Source organism: Schistocerca piceifrons, chromosome 8 (genome assembly GCF_021461385.2).
Source record: "Schistocerca piceifrons isolate TAMUIC-IGC-003096 chromosome 8, iqSchPice1.1, whole genome shotgun sequence".
NCBI classification, from domain to species: domain Eukaryota; kingdom Metazoa; phylum Arthropoda; class Insecta; order Orthoptera; family Acrididae; genus Schistocerca; species Schistocerca piceifrons.
The window spans coordinates 409342747-409367637 of record NC_060145.1 but is presented as its reverse complement, the minus strand read 5'-3'; the positions used below and the strand labels follow the sequence as shown (position 1 = coordinate 409367637).

General features: G+C 41.2%; 1 protein-coding gene across 1 annotated transcript in view; it reads left to right on the top strand.

Annotated features, from left to right (window-relative positions):
• LOC124711906 overlaps positions 1-24391 on the top strand; it is a 48102-nt gene extending 23711 nt beyond the window's left edge. Inside the window, exons 2-7 of the mRNA XM_047242158.1 lie at positions 5099-5189; positions 6063-6124; positions 6216-6251; positions 15276-15393; positions 22279-22334; positions 24212-24391. Of these exons, the coding sequence (XP_047098114.1) occupies positions 5099-5189; positions 6063-6124; positions 6216-6251; positions 15276-15393; positions 22279-22334; positions 24212-24238 (390 nt within the window). The 3' untranslated portion in view covers positions 24239-24391. The remainder of the gene's footprint in view (positions 1-5098; positions 5190-6062; positions 6125-6215; positions 6252-15275; positions 15394-22278; positions 22335-24211) is intronic.
• The last annotated feature ends 500 nt before the right edge of the window (positions 24392-24891 follow it).

Here is a 24891-nt window from a genome sequence, read left to right as displayed (position 1 = left end):
TGCCAGTGATGGCCCTGTGTTGGATGCGAAGAGTTCCGTTGACGTCATGCCACCAACCTATCTACACACTGGACCTATACCTAGATTTATGGTTTGGGGTGCGATTTCGTATGACAGCAGAAACACTCTCGGGCTTATCCCACGCACCCGGACTACAAATCTGTGCGTCAGTCTGGTAATTACACCTCTTGTGCGGCCATTCACGAACAGCATTCCAGGCACCTTATCCCAAAAGGATAATGCTCGCCCACTTACTGCTGTTGTAACCGAATACGCTCTACAGACTGTCGAAATGTTGCCTTGGCTTGCTCGATCATCAGATTTGTCTCAAATCGAGAAGATATGGGACATCACCGTACAACTACAGCGTCATCCACAAACACATTAACCGCCCCTGTATTGACTGAACAAGTATAACAGGTATGGAGCTCGATTGCAGAAGCTGACATTCGGCACCTGTACAACACAACCCATGCAGGTCTGCATCCTTGCATTCAACATCCTGGCGGTTACATCAGGTATTAATGTACCAGCATAACACATTTTCAATGGCTTATCTCGTGCTTACATTAATCTATGATCTTGCAATATTAACAACTTAAATATGTCAGCTAGACAAATGTATTCCTGCAATTTCATTGCTCTACATTATTTTTTTGTTATTGCGATTCTCCGCGCGGAGTAGCGGCGCGGTTTGAGGTGCCTTGGCAATGAATTGAACGGCCCATCCCGCAGGAGGTTCGAGTCCTCCCTCGGGCGTAGGTGTGTGTGTTGTTCTTAGCATAAATTAGGTTAAGTTAGTTTAAGTAGTTTGTAAGTCTAGGGACCGATGACCTCAGCAGTTTTGGTCCCTTAGGAATTCACACATACTTGAACATTTTGTATTGCGATTCCTTCCGCCAATGTATTTATAGTGTAATATGATTTGTAATATTTCCAGGTATCTTACTTCATTACAGTCTTCCCGTTATTCTCTAAGTGTCAGGTGTGAAACAAGTTTTTGAAGCATAAGTTGCGAAAGGTCCTACTTACGATTTTTGAGACTGTATTATCTGACGACACACAGATTCACTTACAGGCTTCACTTTCGCATTGCTTTATTTCAAATTTTTTACCCCCGTGGTCTAGGGGTAGCGTCTTTGATCACTAATCAAAACGTCCTCGTGTCACGGGTTCGAATCGCGTCACTGCTTAAATTTTGATTAATAATCAGCATTGGCGACCGAATACTCCCGGCGTAAGAAGTCACCCTCACTCTTCCAACGGCCTTATCAAGAGGTCGGAGGAGTGGACAGAAGTTCAGGGCACTCTCTTGTCCTATGAGTGGGAAATTGCCCCTAAAGGTGGTAGAATCAGCAATGATCAACGGCATGAGGATGCACAAGGCAACGGAAATCACTGCATTAAAGACACGTGACGTGTATCCACAGGACATGTGGCCTGTAATTGAAGAAGTGTCATGATGATGATCTCTCCATTAGCAAAAGATTCCAGAATAGTCCCCCTTCGGATCTCCGGGAACGTATTGCCAAAGGGCAGGTGACCATGAGAAGAAGACTGAAAAATCAACGAAAGAATAACGTTCCACGAGTCGGGGCATGGAATGTCAGAAGATTGAATATGGTAGCGAAACTAGAAAATCTGAAAAGGGAAATGCAAAGGCTCAATCAAGATATAGTAGGGATCAGGAAAGTGCAATGGAAAGAAGACAAGGATTTCTGGTCAGATGAATATATTTTAATATCAACAGCGGCAGAAAATGGTATAACGGTAGAGGACTCGTTATGAACGGGAATGTAGGGCAGAGAGTGTGTTACTGTGAACAGTTCAGTGGTAGGGTTGTTCTTATCAGAATCGACAGCAAACCAATACCGACAACGATACCTCAGTTATACATGCCGACGCCGCAAGCTGAAGATGAAGAGACAGAGAAAGTATATGAAGATATTGAAAGGATAACACGGTATGTAAAGGGAGATGAAAATCTAATAGTCATGGGAGACTGTAATGCAGTTGTAGGGGAAGAAGAAAAGGTTACAGAGAATATGGGCTTGGGACAAGGAATGAGAGAGAAAGACTAATTGAGTTCTGTAATAAAATCCAGCTAGTAATAGCGATTACTGTGTTCAAGAATCACAAGAGGCGGAGGTGTACTTGGAAAGAGCCGGGTCGATACTGAAAGATTTCAGCTAGATTACATCATGGTCCGACAGAGATCCCGAAATCAGATACCGGATTGTAAGGAGTACCCAGGAGCAGATATAGATTCAGATAACAATACAGTAGTGATGAAGAGTAGGCTGAAGTTTAAAACATTAATCAGGAACAATCAATACGCAAATAATCGGGATACGGAAGTACTAAGGAATGACGGATACGCTATAAGTTCTCTAAGGCTATAGATACAGCAAAAAGAAATAGCTCAGTAGGCAGTAGAGTTGAAGAGGAATGGACATCCCTAAAAAGGGCCATCACAGAAGTTGGAAAGAAAACTATAGGAACAAGGAAGGTAACTGCGAAGAAACCATGGGTAACAGAAGAAATACTTCAGTTGATCAATGGAAGAAGGAAGTAGAAAAATGTTCCAGGAAACTCATGAATGTAGAAATACAAGTCATTGAGGAATGAAATAAATAGGAAGTGCAGCGAAGCTAAGATGAAATGGCTGCAGGATGTGAAGACATCGAAAAGAAATGATTGTCAGAAGGACAGACTCAGCATACACGAAAGTCAAAACAACCTTCAGTGACATTAAAACGAAGGTTGATAAGAGTGCAACGGGAATTCCAGTGTTAAATGCAGAGGAGAGAGCGGATAGGTGGAAAGAATACAGTGAAAGCCTCTGTGAGGGGGAAGATTTGATGTGATAGAAGACACAGGAGTCGATTTAGAAGAGATAGGGGATCCACTATTAGAATCAGAATTTAAAAGTACTTTCGAGGATTTAAGGTCAAATAAGGCAGAATGAATAGATAACACTCAATCAGAATTTCTAAAATCATTGGGGGAAGTGGCAATAAAGCAACCACGTTGTATGAGTCCGGCAACATACCATACGACTTTCCAAAAAAATATCATCGACTCAGTCTTCGGGACTGAGAGACCTGACAAGTGCGAGAATTATTGCAAAATCAGCTAAACAGCTCATACGGCCAAGTTGAAGAATGTAAAAGAAAACTGAGGATGTGCTAGATGACGATCAATTTGGCTTTAGAAAACGTGAAGACACGAGTGAGGCAATTCTGACCATGCGACTGATAATGGAAGCAAGACTAAAGAAAAATCAAGACACGTTCATAGAATTTATCGACCTAGAAATAGCGCTCGTCAATGTAAAACGGTGCAAGATGTTATGAGTTCTGAGAAAAAAGGGGTAAGATGTAGGGAGAGACTGGTAATATACAATATGTACGAAAACCAAGAGGGAATAATAATAGCGGACGACCAAGAACGAAGTGCTCGGATTAAAAATGGTGTAAGACAAGGATTTAGTCTTTCGCCCCTGCTGTTCAGTGTGTACATCGAAGAAGCAACGATGGAAATAAAAGAAAGATTCAGGAATGGAATTAAAATTCAAGATGGAAAGGGTATCAATGATACGATTCACTGACGAAATTGCTATCCTGAGTGAAAGTGAAGAAGAATTACATAATCTGCTGAATGGAATGAACAATATAATGAGTACAGAATATTGATTGAGATTAAATAGAAGAAATACGAAAGTAATGAGAAGTAGCAGAAATGAGAACAGCATTGATGGTCTCGAAGTAGATGAAGTTAAGGAATACTGCTACCTAGGTACTAAAATAACGAATGACGGACGGATGTTTGGTTTGTGCGGAGCTCAACTTCGTGGTCATCAACGCCTGTACGAAGTCCCAGTTCTTACACAGTCCAATTTTTTACGCAGTCCACTGTCACAAATGATGATGGTGATGATTATGATGATGAAATGATGAGGACAACACAAACCAGTCCAATTTTCTACACAGTCCACTGTCACAAATGATGATGGTGATGATTATGATGATGAAATGATGAGGACAACACAAACATCAAGTCCCCGGCCAGAAAAAATCCCCAACCCGGACGGGAATCGAACCCGGTACTCCGTGGTCCAGAGGCAGCAGCGCTAGCCACAAGATCACGAGCCGCGTGACGGCCGGAGTAAGGATGACATCAAAAGCATACTAGCAATGGCAAAAGGTCATTCCTGGTCCAGAGAAAATCAAACATAGACCTTAATTTGAGGAAGAAATTTCTGAGAATGGACGTTTGGAGTACAGCATTATATCGTAGTGAAACATGAATTGTGGGGAAAACCGGAACTGAGGAGAATTGAAGCATTTGAGATGTGGTGCTACAGACAAATTTTGAAAGTTAGTTGGACTGATAAGCTAAATATTGAGGAGGTTCTGCGCAGAATCGGAGAGGAAAAGAATATGTGTAAAACACTGATAAAGAGAAGAGACAAAATGATATGACATCTGTTAAGACATGAGGGAATGACATTCATGGTAGCAGAGGGAGCTGTAGAGGTCAAAAATTGTAGAGGAATACAGAGAACTGAATATGTCGAGCTAAGAATTGAGGACGTAGGTTGCAAGTGCTGCTCTGAGATGAAGAGGTTGGCACAGGAGCGGAATTCGTGACGGTCCGCATCAAACCACTCAGAAGACTGATGACAAAAAAAAGTACATATATTAGTTGTGTGTTAGTGAAGTGTTTTTAGTGTTCACATTGTTGACAACCGCAGCTGTGTGTAGTCGTGTTTTGTCTGCTTGCGGTGTCGTTATGCAGTATGATATAAAAACAAACTGCCTTTTATTTAGTTTTGCAGAAGGAGCAGATCCCGTTTATTTAGTTTTGAAGAAGGAGCAGACCTCCAAGAACTCATTAACTAATTAGCCAAAGAAAACATAATTTCCAACAATGACTTGATGGAGAGACGCAGGTCGTAAGCTAAGGCAAACTTTTTTTTTGCCCATTGACGTTTTAACTTTGTTATGCTCCAATGAAAGCTGTTAAGTTCATCATTTCGAAACACTTCAGCGTCCTGTACAATAACTAAACTGTACTTCTCCGGTTGACATTTCAGGATGGCATTTGTAGAGCAGGAGAGACTTTCACCAAAAACCAGCTAAAGGCGGCCGTGAACGAGTGCAACGACACGTACTTCTTATCTCAGAGTAAGTACGCTTACAATAATCTAGCTAAAGCTCTTTAGAACCCATAATCTCCCAGCTTAAGGCTAAACGGGATTACTTGCTGAAAATACCATTTTTTTGTGTTACTCTTCCTAGTCTTTTGCTGAGAGCTCCTTCAATTGAAAACAAACTTTCAGAATCCATTTACTATCGGAAATGACACAGAAAGAGCTAAATTATTTTTAACATTAAAAGCACTTATGATGGGGACACAATGAATTGACTAACATAAAGGTCCTACAGAGATTTGGTGATAGACTCTACGTGAATTAGTGTAGACGCTCACAAGATTATTTTTGTGTTACCAATTGCACTACCGGTACGCGCTCCACTGTTCATGTTCGCCTCAAATTTCGGTTGTCCCTTGTTTGTTACCATACTTTGAAAGCTCAACAGGTGCTCTAGCGGTAGCTTGCAGGAGTGTGGAAGTTACTGAGAGATGTAAGTGACAAATTGTAACTTTTAGTGAATCCCTGAGGTGTGCACGGATTGTGTTATTGTACTGTAATGTCCGCAGAAAGCAGATATGTTGATCTGAGTTCAAGTCTGTCATACAATTTTAATCTGCAGTAGATCATATAAAACGGTATTTACTCGCTTGTAACCTTTGCAAACCATTCCATAGTATTAAAACGTGCAGTTCACCTTAGAATTTTTGTACAAATGCCAGAGTCTAGCTACACATCAGTGGACCCTAATAGAGGATCCGGCAAAAGCAATCTTTAAATTATAATGCAACAAGTTTTTAAACGTATTAAATATACAGACTAAGCTCCTTTCAGTAAGGAAATAGCGTGTTAGGCTTTAAGGTTATAGTTGTAAAGATAACAGTAGTAATTTTGTTTTACATTACAGAAAGCTGGGACAGCGTGTTCACCACTGGGTCTCTTGACGACGAGAAAGATCTGGTGGCGAAGGTGAGTTTCTCTTTTAGCTGTTTCGTCTGAGAGTCACAGACTAGTGGCCAGCATATTTCACGAATAAACTTGAGGTTTCCTTCTTTTCCAGTGCTTCTTCGAGTGCGTGCTACTGCAGACAGGCGCGGTAAGTGAATAGCATATGTCTTTTTTTTTTTTTTTCTTTTTCTTTTTGCACGAATTCCTTTCCTGTGCCAACGTCTTCATCTCAGAGAAGCACTTGCAGTCTACGTACTCAATTATTTGCTGGATGTATTCCAGTCTCCGTCTTCCTCTACATTTTTTGCCCTATGCAGCTCCCTCTAGTGCTAGGGAAGTCATTAACCGATGCCTTAACAGATGTCCTATCATCCTATCTCTTCTCGTTGTCACTATTTTGCACATATTCTCCTCTCAGATACTGCGCAGAACCTCCTCGTTCTCACCTTATCAGTCCATCTAATTTTTAATATTTAAAATGCTTCGATTATCTTCTGTTCCGAATTTCCCACAGTCCATATTTCACTACCATAGAATGCAGGCCGGCCAGGGTGGCCGAGCGGTTCTAGGCGCTACAGTCCGGAACCGCGCGACCGCTACGGTCGCAGGTTCGAATCCTGCCTCGGGCATGGATGTGTGTGATGTCCTTAGGTTAGTTAGGTTTAAGTAGTTCTAAGTTCTAGGGGACTGATGACCTCAGCAGCTAAGTCCCATAGTGCTCAGAGCCATAGAATGCAGTGTTCCAAATGTAAGTTCTCAGAAATTTCTTCCTCAAATGAAGGCCTCTTAACCATGAATGCGCTTTTTGCTAGCGCTAGTCTGCTTTTGATGTTCTCCATGCAGTGTACGACATTGGTTATATTGCAGCCTTGATAGTAGAATTCCTTAACTTCTTCTACTTCCTGACCCTCAATCATGATGTTAAGTTTTTCGCTGTTCTCATTTATGCTATTTCCTATTACTTTCGTCTGTCTTATATTTACTCTCATTAGACTGTTCATTCCATTTAACAGATTACGTAATTCTTCTTCACTATCACTCAGAATTGCAATGTCACGAGCGAATCATATACTGATATCATTTCACCTTGGATTTTGATTTTCGACTCCTGAACCTTTCTTTTATTATCATCGTTGCTTTTTCGATGTGCAGCTTTAAGTCCTCTCGGCTTTGTACATATTTTATATTACCCATCTCTCTCAATAGCTTTCTGTTCCTTATTGCTGTATCTATAGCCTTCGAGAACTTCAAGTGTATATCGTCATTTCTTAGTACTTCCGTATCCCACTTCTTATGTATTCGTTAAGGAAATCTTCTTAACAACTAAAAAAAAACTCGTATAAACATGAATTTTCTTTCATGGTGAATGTATAGGACAAAACTTCCGATGAGGCAGCTATATTCTGCAGTAGACCCCAAAAATCGTCAGTGGTTTCAAGACAGTCATCTGAATACAGGAGAAAAATCAAATGAAATTTCTTATGGCTTTCATGAAGTTAGGAAAGTCAATAACAGTGTTTATCACTGTAATATCAATTGGTATTGCGATAACTATGGAGGTGATGTCCTGAAGCTATTAGCTTCTTTCTGTTCAGTGCTTATCATTGTAATATCTCATGATATTGCTAGTACTATTGAGGAGATGTCGTGATTCTTAACTTTTTCCGGTCCAATGTTTGTCATTGTAATATCAAATGGTACTGCAATCTGTGCTGAGGTGTTGTTGATATGCTATTAGCTTCTTCTGACCCAATGTTTATATTTTAATATAAAATATTATTGCAAGTACTATTGAGCTGATGTAGCGCTATCAGCTTCTACTGACCCAGTGTTTATCACTGTAATATCAAATGCTACTGCAATCACTAATGAGGTGAAGTCATGGTGGTATTAACTTCTGTTAGTCCAGTGTTCATCACTACATCTACATTTACAAAGTATTTCGGAAGCCACCGTACAGTGAGTGGCAGAGGGTACCCTGTACCAACACTAGTCATTTCCTTTTCCGTTCCACTCGCAAATGGAGCAAGGGAAAAATGGCTGTCTATATGCCTTCGCATGAGCCCTAATTTCTCGAATCTTCGGGGCCTTTGTGCGCAGTGTGTGTTGGCGGCAGCAGAATCATTCGCCAGTCAGCTTCAAATGCCGGTTCTCTAATTTTTCTCAACAGTGTTTCACAGAAAGAACGTCACCTTCCCTCCAGAGAATCCCATTTGAGTTCCTGAAGCATCTCCGTAACAATGACGTGTTACTCGAACCTCCTGGTAACAAATCTAGCAGCCCGCCTCTGAATTGCTTCGATGTCTTCCTACAATGCGACCTGGTACGGTTTCCAAACACTCGAGCGGTACTCACAAATTTCAGATGGTACTGCTGTAAATATTGAGGTGATCTATTAGTTTTTGCTGGTCCACGTTTGTCACTGTAATACTAAATGGAGTTGCAATCACTACTGAGATGATGTAGTGATGCTATTAGTTTCTACCAGTGCAGTGGTTATCACTGTAATATCAAACTGTATCGGAATACCTATTGAGGTGTGTCGTGATCCTATTAGCTTCTACCAGTCCAATGCTTATCTTAGTAATATTAAACGGTATTACAAATACAAGTGTAGCCTTGATCTCCCTCTGTACTTTCTAGCTCCACCACACTTACTTCTATTACCAAATTAGTTCCTTTAATATCCGTCACAGGTGGGATAACAGTCATTTATTTGTGGTGACTAGTTTCGGACACTCACGTCCATTTTCAAACCATGACTTAAGACACTGTAATCGTACAGTTCCCACCAATAAACATGTGAGTAACGAGATAAGCATTATCCTTCACTATTAATATATGATACTTAGGGATGACGGGAAACTTCGAATCCGGTATTGTATTTCTGTTTTAAAGTATTTACCAGATCATTATTTTGCAACAAACGTCCTTTAGTAGTATCTGAATCATTCGTTGTCCTACACATTTCTGGTTCCAGTATTCATGTTTAACATAATCTTGAAATTCCCATTCCAAGCATTATCCATCACTATTAATCATTATTACATGATAAGACTCGTACGAATATACAATGTGAATTCTTTCCAATCGAACGCAGTAAACATATATGAACCGTAATAACGTCTAGAACTAACTGAAAGATCAAGTAACTTCAGCCACGAATTTAGAATGCTGCAATACGACAGATTTCAGGAAGTAGACACAAGTTTCCCTCATCGTCCAGATGTCATATTCTAATTACTCAGTCTATATTAACAATCGACCAATGAGAAATTCCTGCTGTGTTACGGTTGGTGTAAGCCTACCTTATAGTGGCTCGCATTTCACAGACAGCTACACATATATACGTAAATATCACAGATCACATTATTAAAATACACAGGTGTATGAACACAGCTCCCAAAAGAGACAAGAAAACACATACAATAAAAAGCAAGAGCGGAAGCAAAAAACACGAAGACGTATAACTGTTAACAACACGAAAATGTCTGATATTTGTACTTCTACCCAAAAGCAAAAGTTCAAACCACAAAATGTTTCTCTTTAGATACAAAATAAAAAATAAATTTGAATTACTACATTTTAATAGTAAATTATCTAAAAGATTGGAATGAATACTGGAACCACAAATGTGTAGGACAACGATTGATTCAGTTACTACTAAAGGAAATTAATTGCAAAATAATGATGTGGTAAATAGTTTAAAACATAAATTACAATATCGGATTCGACGTTTCTCGTCATCCCTATGTAATGCGCGATACGAGAGCGACGGACCGTCCTGAGTAAATGGATGTGAGAAATACTGTGTTGTTAGCAGAGAAGCAATAACAGTACATAGAATCAATCAAGAGCGCTCAGTGACTGAACGTTGACTAGTTGCTGGATTTCATCTGACTAACAAATCCATCATGGACGTTTCAAAGCTTCTAAAACCACCTATTTCAACTGTTGGTGGTGTTATTGTGGAGACGCAAAGAAATAACCACAGCTAAAGGAAGACTAGACAGTCATCGTGTACTGACGGACAGGGATCGTAAAGCAGTGCGGAGGGTGGTTTATAAAGTCACATGAAATCAACTGAAGAAATCATTTGCGAGTTCCAAATACAGCAGTCCAGCTAAATAATCGAGCACATTTCTGAACTCAGTGCCAAGAGACACTCGAGGTGCTGTAAAGAACGAAATCACTGGACAGTGGATGACTGCCCAGTGATTTGGAGCGATGAATAGCGCTGTACCCTGTATGAAAGTGTTTGTGTTTGGCGAATGCGTGGAAGACATTACCTGCTATCATGTGCAGTGCCAACAGTACAGAGAAGATTGTGTCACTGTATGACTGTCTTTTTCGTGATTACGGGGAGGTCACCTTACTGCGCTGAAAAATAAAAAACAAATAAATAAAAAACGCTGAATACTACATTTTTAAACATGGCTCCTATTCAGCGACCGTATACTAATTTTAGCCTAGAATTAAACAGCCAACCGGTTGCACATTAATGGTAGGTATATTGACCTAGGTTTCGGCACCTACTAGGGGTGTCTTCATTAAAATAAATGTTGCTAAATCCTATAAAATTATACATAGGAAATGCGGTACGATCAAAAACACATTAACCAAGACGACAATTTTCATGACGCACAAAGGTTACTTTCATCAAATTACTTTGGTAAAAAGCAATAGTCAGAATTTTCAGCAGCTATGCTCCTGTAAAAAATGAAATATAACGTTCTAGCTTTTTCCGCGTGTGCCCAGCTGGGAACATCAGACCGATCGCCCTAGTGGCTTACACAGCTGTCACGAAAACAATTCAACTTGCGCCGTCTATCACAACATCTAACATGTGCCCAATTCAAAAATTGTAACAGAAATAGCTTTAAAAAAAGGCAGTTAATTTTAAAAAGAAAATATAAAGGGAGCTGAATGTCTTTTTGAAAATACACAGCAGTCAAGCAGATTAAGTATAATAGAGCCATTTGTTAGGCTTTATAGAAATTACTATTACGTAAAGGACAGAATGACACAGAAAATTTTTAAAAACATTTCTATAATACAGAAAATATTTGCATGAAGGTTACTTCAGCAGTACATATCTATGAGATCAGGCGAAAATAATGTTTCGAAACCAAAATTAGGGAAAATACAGTATAAATAGAGGAATCAAAATTCCGAGAATAGTGGCTTGAAAAAATTGAAAAAATTTCTGTTACTTAGTTGTAACTGTTCATCAATTTTAGAAATAGGCTTGAAAATCTCTAGCTCTTCGAGTACATCGAGTCTATGACCTTTCTTTTCTCTACGTAAAATTGAAATTTGTTCAACGCGTTTCGGTTTGTCTCCGAAAATTAGCAGATGATCAGAAAAAGTGGAATTGAGTACATTAGTGCCTCTTTTTTTTCCAACAAATGTTCCTTGTACCTGAAGTTAAAAGACCTTCCAGTTTTTCTTACATTATAAACAGGACACGTATTACAAGTGATTTTATACACTCCTGAATTGTCTATCGGAGCAACTGTGCACTTGAGACTTAGGATGAGATTTTTTTGCAAGTTATTGTTCGTGGAAAAGGCAACTTTGAAGACACATTTTTCAATTAGAAGACGACAGATTTTATACGAATTAGAACCTATAAACGGTATCGGCAAAACATTGTTATGCTCGTTACTGTTAGGAATAGCATTGCTGCCTAAAGTGGTCACTTGAACGTCAATTTTAACTTTGAAAATTTTGTCAACTAACATGGGATCATAGTCGTTATTAACTGCAGTAGTTTTTATTATGTTCATCTCTTCATTAAGCTTGTCAGATGACAAAGGTACAGAGACTGCACAATGAATGGCTGATTAGAAAAATGCTTCCTCATTCCCATAAGAATATCTGTTATAATGGTTTAAATGTGCACATGTTACTGTCCGCGCCTGATAAGCGGCACAACTCGTATTGTTCTCGTGGCAGCAATGTAAGCCACTGGGCCGATAAGTCTGATGTTGTTCCCACCTGGACACACGTGCCAAAGGCTAGATAGTTATATTTCACTTTTGACAGGAGCATAGCTGCTTCAGATTCTGACTATTGCTTTTTACCCAAGTTATTTTACGTAAGTAATCTTAATGCGTCATGAAAATTGTCATCTTGGTTAATGTGTTTTGGTCATACCTCACTTCCTATACATTATTTTATAGGATTTAGCAACATTTGTTCTAATGAAGACACACCTAGTAGGTGCCGAAACCTAGGTCAATGTACCTACCATTTATGTGCAACCGGTTGGGTGTTTAATCCTATGTTGAAACGCTAAATGCTCAGGATATGGACACATTTCACAGAATTATGTACTGTATTTAGTAGAGAAACAGTGTGTAGATGATGACTGATCAACTAACAATGCTCCCTGTCACAAAGCAGCATCTGTGAGGCAACGGTTCGTGGACAATAACATTCCTGAAATAGATTACGGTGCCCATTGTCTCAACCTGAACCAAATGGAACACCTTTAGGATCAGACAGATCGTCGTATCCACCGTCAAACATCACTACCTTCTGTGGTTTCGGTTCTTCATTCCTCCACAGATTTTAGAGACGTCATTGAAAGTATCCTAGCAGACTTTGAGACGTCATAAAGGCGAGAAGTGAATGATGGTGATGATGATGATTTGGGTTGAGGGGGCGCTAGACATCAGTGTCATCAGCGCCCTGAGGAAAAGCATGCAAATATCATTGGTGGGGAAGAGGCTGTCCACGCATGCAGAGCCGTTTATAACGTATTAAAGGCTGGCGCCCTTCCCCACCAGTTTAGGGATGAGGCCTGATAGTTCACAAAATTTCACCACTCTTGTGACACTGGTATCGGTATCTGCGAGGATGGTCGGCAGACTGCCCTGATATCAGTATATAGGACACACGTAGCCACAATATGCTGAAGTGAAAGTGTCACAGAGTGGTGGATGTTCCCACTAGAGGAGGAAGCCATGTGTGAAAGGCTATGCCTGATGCGCAATCCGGTAAGCAAAACCTCCTCCCAGCGGCGAGGCTGACATTAAGTCAGTCAAGAGTTTGTGGTCGATTTGAGAGACCGCAGTTTGTTGTCTGTCACCTGCAACCATTCAGGCTCCCACTGACACATGACGTATCTGTCATACAATGAGATGTGGCGTGCAACGGGATGTGACATTGATGGACAGCACTATCCCAACATACTTCCTTGGCGGTTTTTTCGGCCATGTCGTTACCCTGTTTCCCAACGTGGTCAGGTACCATGCAAAAAATCACGCCTCGTACAATTGCTCAGAAATTAAAAAGATGAAACATAATAATACCTAATATCAGGAATATTGTTGCTAGGGATATGTTTTCAACAAGAGATCGAGCACGGAGTGTGTACAAGTAGTCCATTACACGCCGGGAGGTGTCAGTGACACTGTGGTACCGGCAATAACATTTATTTATCGAGTAAAGCATACAGGTGCCTTCAGTGCTGCGGTCGTCGTCCATGCGTAAAGGTGTGAACCGTAAAGAGTGTTGATGACTCGTCAGTGAGTCACGATTTCCCTCCGGCAGGTCCGTGTCACGGCCGCGTGCTGTGCTGGCAGCAGCGGAGGAGACGTTCCACGACCCAGTGCCACGGCTTCCACCTCTGCACTCACATGGACGTCCTTTAGCGTGCTCAGGTGGAGGCTGACGACTGTGGCCCAGAATGTCGGTTGTCGTGGACTGGGCCCTGATCATCCACCATGTTTCAGCCAAGACGGCACGAGACGTTCACGGGTCGGCCAGGGGCCTACACGGACATGCCACGCCTCAAAATGGAAGCGATCACCGCGATCACCTGCAGTGTAGGAAGGTTGGCTGCACACCAGTCTCCTCATCTACAATGATCTAGGCTGTGGTGTGCATCATCTTGGCTGCATTTTGGTATTGAAGTCAGCAAGCAAGCAGAAGGCTCGCCCCCATCGATTGCCTTGACGTGGTTTCACTGAAACTCAATAGACTGTCATTCTCTCTGGCAGCACGACAGAATGTGTTATAAGCCTCGCTACTTAAAGGGCTGAGCCAGCACCTGTGATGTCGTGGCTCTAAGTGTATGAGCTCATTTTCCCTCTTTCATCGGACCCGTCAGTTCTATAACTGTTGTGGATCGCCATGTTCGGTTCTTCCTGCCTACTTTTGATTTTGTAGTAGCGCTTGGGTGGTGAAGTTACGTACCGTTATCTCACGGTGCCTTGTTATGTAGCACAGCAATGTTTGCCTTCCTATCTGCCTCGACCTAAGGTAGTGTGGGAATGATCGCCTCATGCCCTGACGGATGTTTCATTGGCGGTACGTCTTGTTGACATTCAGATTGGCACACTGTCCCAGAACTAACCTTCTCTGTCCTGAACTTGTCTGGTAGAGAACTTTAAAAAATTTAAACATGTACAACAGAATTAGTCCACTGCACAAGAATATGTTGACACACTGTAACTGCTAAACGTTTGTAAATTGACTTAAATTCTATTATCAGTTGTGGCTTGTTAATTTTTATTAAAAATGCAATTCCTCCAGCTGTACTTAAGAGTCCTTTTTTTTATTTACTTCACTACTAGTTTCGGCTTTGCGACAACGCCATCTTCAGGCACGTACACTTTGCTGAAATCAGTTGTGCTTGGTTTAGTCTAGAAGTCCGCAGTGAGATCAATACGTGCTCCGAGTGGATAGCGGGCAGTGAGTTACTGCATCTTAATCGAAATAGAACCAGAATTTCAGGAATAATGACCTCTTCTCCAGGTTCAGAATGATACAAAAAACAATACTATTAATTACTAATAAATAAATCCTATATTTCGTGCACAGCTGCTAGCTTACAAAAAAGTTTAATTTCTGTTCTTGAGGATCGATTGCCAGTCTCACCTCTGATACAAAATTTGTCACTAGACTGGGTATTACAGAATGAATTCCACAATGACGATATTTTCAGTAGCAGTGCCCATCTTCAACACTTGCTATAGGCGAAATATAGATATGTGGCTTTCTCACAACCACAGCTCTAAACACACTGACCTGCTGCATGAGTCAATGAAGCGATTCTTCCGTTCTCCACACTAGTTCCTATATTGCATGAAAACGTGGTCGATCTTCTGAATAGCCTTCGTGTGTACTTAAATATTGTGTGACAGGTCTCATTTTTGTTCAGATGGACGACAAGGGGACCATCAACAGTGACGTCACTAAAGCTGTGTTCCTCGCCAGCCACGACGGTACAGCTGTAGACGGCCACGGCGAGCTGATCGACATGTGTGTCCCAGGAAGAGGTAAGCCTCCGACAGTGCTCGTTTCTACAAATGATATTATGCTTTAACCTCAACGAACGTATACAGTGAAAGTAAAGATCGTTAATGGGGGAGACTTTTCAGCTATATCGAAATTGTGAATTGAAATGCAAACAAGATAGGGATTTCTAATCAGACGACTGTACGGTAATATCAACAGCAACATAAAAGTGTGTAACAGGAAGAGTGATCTTTATGAACAAAAGAATAGGGCAGTGAGTGAGTAACTGCGAACAGTTCAGAGATAGAATTATTCTCATCAGAACTGATAGCAGTTTGCACCAGCAACAGTGACACAGGTATCAGTGCCGACGTCACAAGCAGAAGATGGGGAGATAGAGAGTATATGATGAGACTGAACAAGTGATTTAGTATTAAAGGCAGATGAAAATCATACAATCGTGGGTGACTGGAAAGCTGTAGGTATTACCTTGGTAGTAGGAATGAGAAAGAGAAAGAGTAACTGAGTTTAGAAATGAAATGAAATGATCGTATGGCATTGATGGCCAGTGCAAAACTGATGTAATCGGGAATGATGAGATCCGCTTGAAGGTCTCTAATGTTGTAGTTGGTACGATAATGAACATCGCAGTAGACAATTCAGTTAAAGAGCGATGAACTTCTCTTAAAGGGTAATCACAGTCGTTTGTAACGTAGACGTAGCTCCAAAAAAGGTAACTGCGAAGAAACCATTTTTGACAGAAGAAACACCCTAACTGATCCATGAAACAGTGAAGTACCAAAATATTTATGATAAGACAGGAATACATAAATATAAGTCATTTTGGAATAAAATACGCAGGAGCTACATGGAAGCCAAGGCGAAATCGTTGCAGGAGTGATGAGAAGAAATCGAAAAAGAGAAGGTCTGTGGAAGGAGGGAGTCAGCATATACAAAAGTCAAAACAACTATCAGCGAAATTAAAAACAAAGGCAGATAAGAGAAAAAGAGGACACAGAAGGCCTCTACGAGAGAAAGGACTTATCTTGTTAAATATAAGAAGAAATAGGAATCGATATGTAAACATAGGATATCTAGTATTAGAATCAGGGCTGTGGGAGACTTTCTATCAAAAATGGTGGAAGGCGGATGTTTCCGACAGGCATTGGGTGAAATAGCAGTTAATGACTATTCAAGATGGTTTTTAAACTAAGAGTTGGAGACATACCATTGGACTTTAGGAAAAATGTCACACAACCCCTGAAGATAGTAAGAGCAGATAAGTGTGAGAAGTATCGCACAATCAGCTTAACAGCTCATACGCCTAAGTTGCTGACAAGAATATTATACAGTGGAACGGAGAAGAAAACTGAGGATCCGTTTGACGGCGATCAGATTGGCCTCAGGATAGGTAATAGGTACGACAGATGGAGTTTTGACGTAGAGCTGGTAATGGATGCAAGACACGTTCGTAAGATCTGTCGACATAGAAAAATCGTTCAGCAATGTAAAATGGTGCAACATGTTCGAAATTCTCAGAAAATAAATGCGAGCAGCAGGGAAAGACGGATAATATGCAATATGTACAGGAACCAAGAGGGAACAATAAAACTGGAAGACCAAGAATGAAGTGTTCGGATTAAAAAGTGTGTGAGACAAGGATGCAGCCTTTCACACCTAATATTCAATCTATACATCGAGGAAGCAATGATGCAAATAAAAGGTAGGTTCAGGAATGGGAATGAAATGATAAGGTTCGCTGATGACATTTCTATCGTCAGTGAAAGTGAAGAAGAATTGCAGGACATTTTGAATGGAATGAATGAGCAGCCTAATGAAAGCAGTAAACCGAATAAAGATGAAAATATCGGGAAGTAGCAGAAATTTGACTAGCCATAAATTGAACATCGAAGTTTAGACCAAGAAGTAGACGAAGTAAAGGAATTCTGCTGCCTTGAAAGCAAAATAACGTATGACGGACGAAGAAAGGACATAAAAAGCAGGCTACCACAGGCAAAGAGGGCATTCCTGGACCAAAGAAGCCTAACCTCAAACACAGAACTTAATTTAATGGGCACGTTTCTTAGAACGTGATTTTCGAGCAGAACATTGTATGGAAGCGAATAATGGACTGTGATAAAATAAGAAACCGTATCAGCCGAGGAGTTTGAGATGGAGTACTACAGTAGAATGTTGAAAATTGTGTAGACTGATAAGAAATGAAGAAATTTTCTGTAGAATCGGAAAGGAGAGGAAACTGTGGGAAACATTTATAAGAAGGGACAGGGTGAAGGGATTTAAGATGCAGAGGAATAAATTCCGTGAAACTAAAGGAGGTCTAGATGGTAAAAATTTTAGGGGAAGACAGAGATTGGAATATCCTTCAAATAATGGAGGACGTTCGGAGCAAGTAATGAGATGAAGACTTGGACACGGGAGAAGAATTCTTGCGCACCGTATCAAACCAATAAGAAGACTGAAGACACGAAAAAGTGCAAATAAATTGTGATAGAAGTTTGGGAGACAACGAATGAACCTGCTTGTCCATTTTAGGCAATCTGCAGTAGATCCGCTCTAGCTTAATCAGACTCTTAAGTTAAAATATCGTCAGTACATTGAATGAACTCATAACATGTGTGGCTAGTGCACATTCACACATTCACACAAACGACTACACAGACACACAAACCCACACTGCCGCCGCAGCAGCGAGGCTGTCGCAAGAGTGTATGTTTGCGTGTCTGTGTAGTTATTTGTGTGAATGTGTGTACCCTTACTAGCAAAAGAGCAATACCTCGAAAATTGTTTTGTGTTACGATGCTCCACACATCAGTTCCCTATTGGTGAATGGTTGCCTTTCCGTTATTTTACATGAGCTTTGATATTACACAGTTACGCCAGTTTCATCTAACTGTTGAATAATAGCAAGTTTTGTGTACAATACAACCATAAATTATACTTTTGTTTTTAACCACTGTCAACTGAAGACCACTATGAACTTCAAATAAAATGCTATGTTCATTTACACATATGAATTAGCTAGCTGGAACTCGGTTCATTCCGGTAATATGTCGACAACACGCTTTCTTTCCACATGAAATAAGAATTGATGTTAAACATTATTTGTGTTCACATCTCAGCCTGATCTTCCCGATACAGATATCGTATTTATCATCTCGAAGGAACGTCAGGATATCTGTCCCTTCCAAATAATGACTTATGTTCCCAATTCAGCTGATCATTTACTCTGTCCTGACATTAAACAGAAGCTTTCAATTCTTGGATGATAAAGTGTAACTCGGATGCCATAAATTTCGTTGATGATGTGTGTGTGTGTGTGTGTGTGTGTGTGTGTGTGTGTGCTAGAATATATTTTTATGGGAGTTGTTCTGGGTTCCACAACTGCTCATGACACTTGGCAGCCTGTCTCGTATGCAAATCATAATTTGACTGATAATCAGTACTGTCTAAACTAAATTCTCATCTTTAAATGAATAGTTGTAATTAATTAAATCAGTGATTGGCATACGAAGCCACGTAACTCCATATTAATACCTTTTCCTGGTGAAGGTCTTGCATGAATTTCAGTGCATTTGAGTGCATGATGAGCCAAATTGGATGCCCGCAGCTCGCGGTCGTGCGGTAGCGTTCTCGCTTCCCGCGCCCGGGTTCCCGGGTTCGATTCCCGGCGGGGTCAGGGATTTTCTCTGCCTCGTGATGGCTGGGTGTTGTGCGATGTCCTTAGGTTAGTTAGGTTTAAGTAGTTCTAAGTTCTAGGGGACTGATAACCATAGATGTTAAGTCCCATAGTGCTCAGAGCCATTTGAACCATTTTTGCCAAATTGGATGGACCAGGCCAGTGATCCAGTGTTACAACAACCGCATATGAGCTGAGAGCCGTTTTTTTCAGCAGACTGTGTAACGCTGCCTATTCACAAGCGCATCAGCTGGCCAACCGACCCCCCCCCCCCCCCCCCCCGGCACCACCCCCACTCCCACCCCTCCACTGAGCAGGCTTGCCCTGACATGTTCGCCTTTGTGGTGTATTATTTTATAGCATTCAGGCCCAGGGTCCGGATGCATCGGCTCCACCAGAGCACTGCTACCAGCCAACCCGACCTCTACCTGCCATGCCACACTCTTACCTTCTGTTTTGACATGGTGAAAACTGCCACATAACTGGGCACAGATTGGGTCTGCAATGCAGTCGCAGTGTGCCCACACACCGTCCGACAGGTAGGAGACCCGCTAAGCAGGAGGGGGCGGAGGTTGGTGCGAATGAGCAGATTAAGCCACAGCGACCACGAGGAAGCAGGTACTGGACACCAGGCCTCGCTATTGTCAGGAACTGGCGACGACCACGTGCCTTACTGCCGGTTTTGCATAATGCTTTGCACGAGTGACGTGGGTCCATGCCTGCAGCCACAGAAGTGCTTAATGTGATGTGCGAACATCTGCACTCTGTATGATATCGCAGTTTTCAAATCGCAATTTTCACAATGAAAGGCATGCAGGCCAAACAAACTTCAAAAGAATTTTATGCTGAGGATTTGATTTCCAAGAACGCTATGTGATGGGCAGAAACAGGCAGACATTTTGCTATGCAGTGGAAAGTGGTTCGCCAGCTTCGTGAAAGATTTTCTTTTCCTTCCTAGCCATATGCGGGTGGGTGGCGTCATACACATACTGCCAAGTGGGTCCCAAAATGACAAATTTTAAGAAGTGCTTGTGTGGAGGAGTCTGCGTTTGCTGAGACATCGAAAAGCGCGGGCAGTGAGCGAGAAAAAGAATAGTTTATGAGCTCCAAGACCACGCGTGTAACGAGTGAAGTTTAGCATGGAGGGGAGATTTTTGATGTGCTAACAGATATATGATTTCCTGGCTATTGGCGCCTTCGAATTCTGCAGACTTGCACAATAAATTCGGATATCGATTGAGAACAGAGAGGATAATTGGTATCTGCTCTCAGTTGAGGACAGACTTAAGTGATTCGTCGGGAAGGACACACGACACGACATCAAGCAGCTCTATAGAGGGAAGACTTCAGTTATCGACTGAGAACACTTGAGTGAGACACTTCACCTGATGTGTTGCATTCTGCAACAGATCACAAAGCGACCTTACGTCACACGTCAGAGAGCTGAGCATGGAGAGAAAAAGCAGTGCTGGCGAGCAGGGTGCGAGAATGCACGTGAATTTAGCGACATGCTGTTATGGCTAGCTACATTTCATAATCAAATACTTTCACGAGCATCGACAGATTCATCACCATCAGTCAAGAGTGCTAGTTGCATGTGTAATTCTTTCTTCCTTCCGGCTGACATGGAAAATCAGTGAACGATCATTACAGATTTAAATACCGATAAATCATATGTAGAGTCCAGCTGTATCCCATCCACTTGAATTATCCAATCCATGTCGAAGTATTCACGTGTAGGGTTCATAGTGACCCTTGTCAACTGTTAATACTTTTTTCATTATGTGTGTTACTTGTGATCGAAATGTTTTGTTACTCGTGTATGTCAGCAGAGAATATTATCGTAAGCAGAGTTAAATGCAGACCACAGTTTCATTTAATAGCTTGTCAGATGAACAAAGCGTTTCTCACCTTGTATGAGTTACAGCACCAAGGTGCCGTATTTTCTATGGACACTCTTGTTTCATTAGGTACATATTTTCCGATATCTTTCCACTACAAAGACGGGACAAGTCGGGACGGGGATAGGAATGGTGCCTCTAGTGTGAGGCGAGGCGACGCGAGGCGACGCGAGGCGAGGAAGCTCACATCGCTAGCAGTGACGCCCTCCAGCACGACACTGCCACACCCCGCACAGGGGAGCAATCTGACTGTCTGAGATCAACTGAAGCGAGTCATTCTGACATCCACAATGACACCCACAACTGTAACCTGACACACGGATAAAAAAAAATCGAACCAAGCTATCAGCGGAAATACTGCGGTTGTGTCAGGCCAGTCCAGATGACTTCTTTAGTCGCATGAACACCATGGACGAGTGCTAAAGGAGCAAAGCAATGGGCATGATTCATCATAGTCGTAAAAGGTAAAGATACAACCATCATCTGGCAATGTGATGCTGCTATGGTGTTATGTATGCTAACAGATGATGTTCGTAAGGGGCAAACCGCTACAGGAATGCAACTACCGAAATCTCTTGACGAGATTACGGGAGGTCCTCTGGTCGAGATACGGCGGGAAGCTGTCCAAGAGACAGTTTTTGTTCCACAAGCAACACCTCGGCTCATTTTACAGAGGACACATACATGTTGTTTCTTTGGGCTATCTAATTTTGTCTCATCCCTCGTGTTCTACTGACATGACATCCTCTGACTTCTTCCTCTCTCCTCGTACGAGGCAGTCAGTTCCAGAAAGACGACGAGGTAATTTTCGACGTGGAACACTTTCTGAACGGCCAAAATGCAGACTTCTACAGTCAAAGTCTCCACCAAGCGCTCCGAGAAAAATATGTTACAATGAATATCAGAGAAGAAGTAACACTGTCACTAAGGTTTTGATTTTTGAAGTGATAAATAAAACCTTATGACTATCCTCATAGAGAGTTCTCACCCAAGCGCATGTATGTTGTGATAGGAAGTAGAAAATCCTCGTAAGGACATGTGTACTTGAAACAGCCTTAGCCTCTGTGCTGTACTCTTTAAAGTCTCCAAAAGTACTGACACAACAACAATTACCCATTTCGCTCCCAGATGGGATCGTCATCATTTTTTATTGTTAGTGATAAAAAATGTAAAATCATTTGCTGTGTGGCAGGGTGCGCTTAGAAATTTACCTACCCCAGAAGTATGACATGAAAGAGCAATTTAATAAGTTAAAAAAAGTGCACTGTTTATCGTTGTTCCGTAAGGATTACGTTTGTTTTAATATGATTATATACTTCTTTTTTCAGTTGAGACAGACACCTGCGAGAAGGCGTATGCACTTGTGAAGTGTGTTACAGTGGAGGTAAGTTACCATGTGATAGTTTTTTTTTTTTTACTTAATATGGCATGTCCAAATAAATATTATAACGACGCCTTTGTTTTTGCAGGTGGCTACAAAACCTTATTATGCTTTTTCAGTTAAGTAGTTTAGAAACTAATTCAAAAATAACAATTGTCTTTCCACGTTTCCTCTGACATACGAAATTCGAGAGGAGGGATTTCCATATTAAAGTCTTTTTTCGGTCTCTGTTGTGTTGCCGAAGAATGTGGCGCTGTGGCTAAGACGTTGGAGCCTCACTCTGGAGGACAGACGTTCAAATACACTACTGGCCATTAAAATTGCTACACCACGAAGATGACGTGCTACAGACGTGAAATTTAGCCGACAGGTAGAAGATGCTGTGATATGCAAATGATTAGCTTTTCAGAGCATTCACACAAGGTTATCAATATTTTAAATCAACAGGTTTTTTTATGATCTTCAGGGTATATCACATGCATTCACTTCAGTTCCGTAAAAGAGATTTATAATTGTTTTAGGTATGTAAGGTTTGTGCTGAATTAATCCAAAAGAAGTAGCAGGCGCAGTGCATACCATGCTCTTCGTTTATCCCACAGAAAGAAGTCTGGGAGTGTTAAAGTAGTTGATCATACTGACCATGTTCACAAAATCCCATAGTAGTTGTTCCAGTGTCCTTGTACAAAGAGCATTTGGTATGTAACACAAAAATGTAGAAACTTTTTGGGTCTGGTTCGATATAGTTACAACTGTTTTAAGTTTCTCTTCTTTTAAACGTTATGTTACGTTCAGTGACAATACACATAAACTTTTTATCTGTGCTATAATGATTGTAGCACTGAAATTGAAAATCAATAGCTGAATGGCGAAGTACTCCAGCTTATGGACCTTTTCTTTATTCGTCATCCAAAAACTTTACCTAGATAAAAATTTAGGTTTGACGCACGACTGAATTCACTGATATTATCAATGAAATCAGGGTTCCAACGTGAATGAATATTAGCTGAGTAATTTACTTTTTCTTGCGTCATCAGACCTCCAACTCGTTTAATTCGGCCTACCAAGAGCTCTTTTCTTGTGCCAGTCTCGTCATCTCAAATTTTAACTTGCATCCTATTTTCTCAGTTGGTTGTTAGATGTATTCTAAACCTTGGCTTCCGAGCGTAACCAAAAATTTATCCAGGAGAGAGGTGGTGAGGTGGGAGAAGGAGGGGGTAGGGAAGCGGGGGCAGGATTCTAATATTGCCCTTTTTTACGTCAGTATCGATACGTGTCAAGCCACAAGAACTATATTTTACAGGCGGTACAAAAATTCTGATAGCCCGCAGAATTGAATATACTCTGTACTCCAAATTCTAGGCGGAACTGCCCCCTCTGGCCCGCCCCCGCCCCTCCCCCTTGCGGACACCCATGGTTATTCCCTCTGCAGCTCCTTCTAGTACCACGGAGATTACTCCCTGATGTATTAAGACATGTCCTATCACCCTGTCCTTTCTTCTTGTCAGTGTTTACCACTTCTTTCTCTCTTCGCCGATACTGCGGAAAACTCCCAACTCCTTATCTTATCAGTCTGTCTAGTCATCCATTTATACCATTTCCTCTTTTTTCCGGTTTCCCGCAGTCTTCGATTCACTACCATCCAATACTGTGATCCGAACTTCATTCTTAAAAATTACTTCATCAAATCAAGATCGATGTTCAATATCAGTAGATTTCTTTGGTCAGGAATGCCCTCTTTGCATGTGCTAGTCTACTTTTGACATCTTCCTTGCTCCTTCCGTTGTATGCTCCCATGATATCAGATTTCCTTACCTTATATGTAAGGTGTAATAATCACTTCTGGAACGTCATCTGAACTTAAACATGTTAAAATGTTTCAGGAGCTGTCACGACGCCAGGCACGTTAATCAAGACAGGTCTATTGAATTTCCGTCTGCTGCTAGTGAGTTCTAATGACAAGAGGAAAACGATGCAGCATGAAAACTCAAAAGTGAAAAACAATAGCTGAAGTACCAGTCAGTGCATTTATTCGTAGCAATAAAACGTTGCATTGAATCCTGCTTGTGCAGTTTTATTTCCAGATTCTAATCAAAGCACGTGTATTACAGCTACCCGTCGACATCGTCGTCATTAGAGACAAAATGGCAGCTCATTTGCAGGAGACTTGGAGGCTTGAAATCGTCCTACAAACCATCCAAATATTTGCATCACAGGGCTACGCAGTTAGAGGCTTTCCCACACTTATTCGAAGTAATCTACAGTTATAATAATTTCGTACTATTTGTGGTGGCGCAGGAACAAACAGAAGTGGTTGAGGGTTGTGGTTGTAAGTCTTCTGAACCAAATGTACACTGGTGTCCAGAATTAAAACAACAAACGGAAATTTTGCAAGTTTGCTTTTATTTAGTCACAAAACAGTATAAACTGGTCACAGCAAAGTAGACATAATGTAATGAATACAGAACGCAAACAGCTGCAACATGCATAACAGTAGACGAAAACGTTCTTCAATTTTTCCAACTTAACAGATTTGCACACACATTCCAACAACTGATTAATG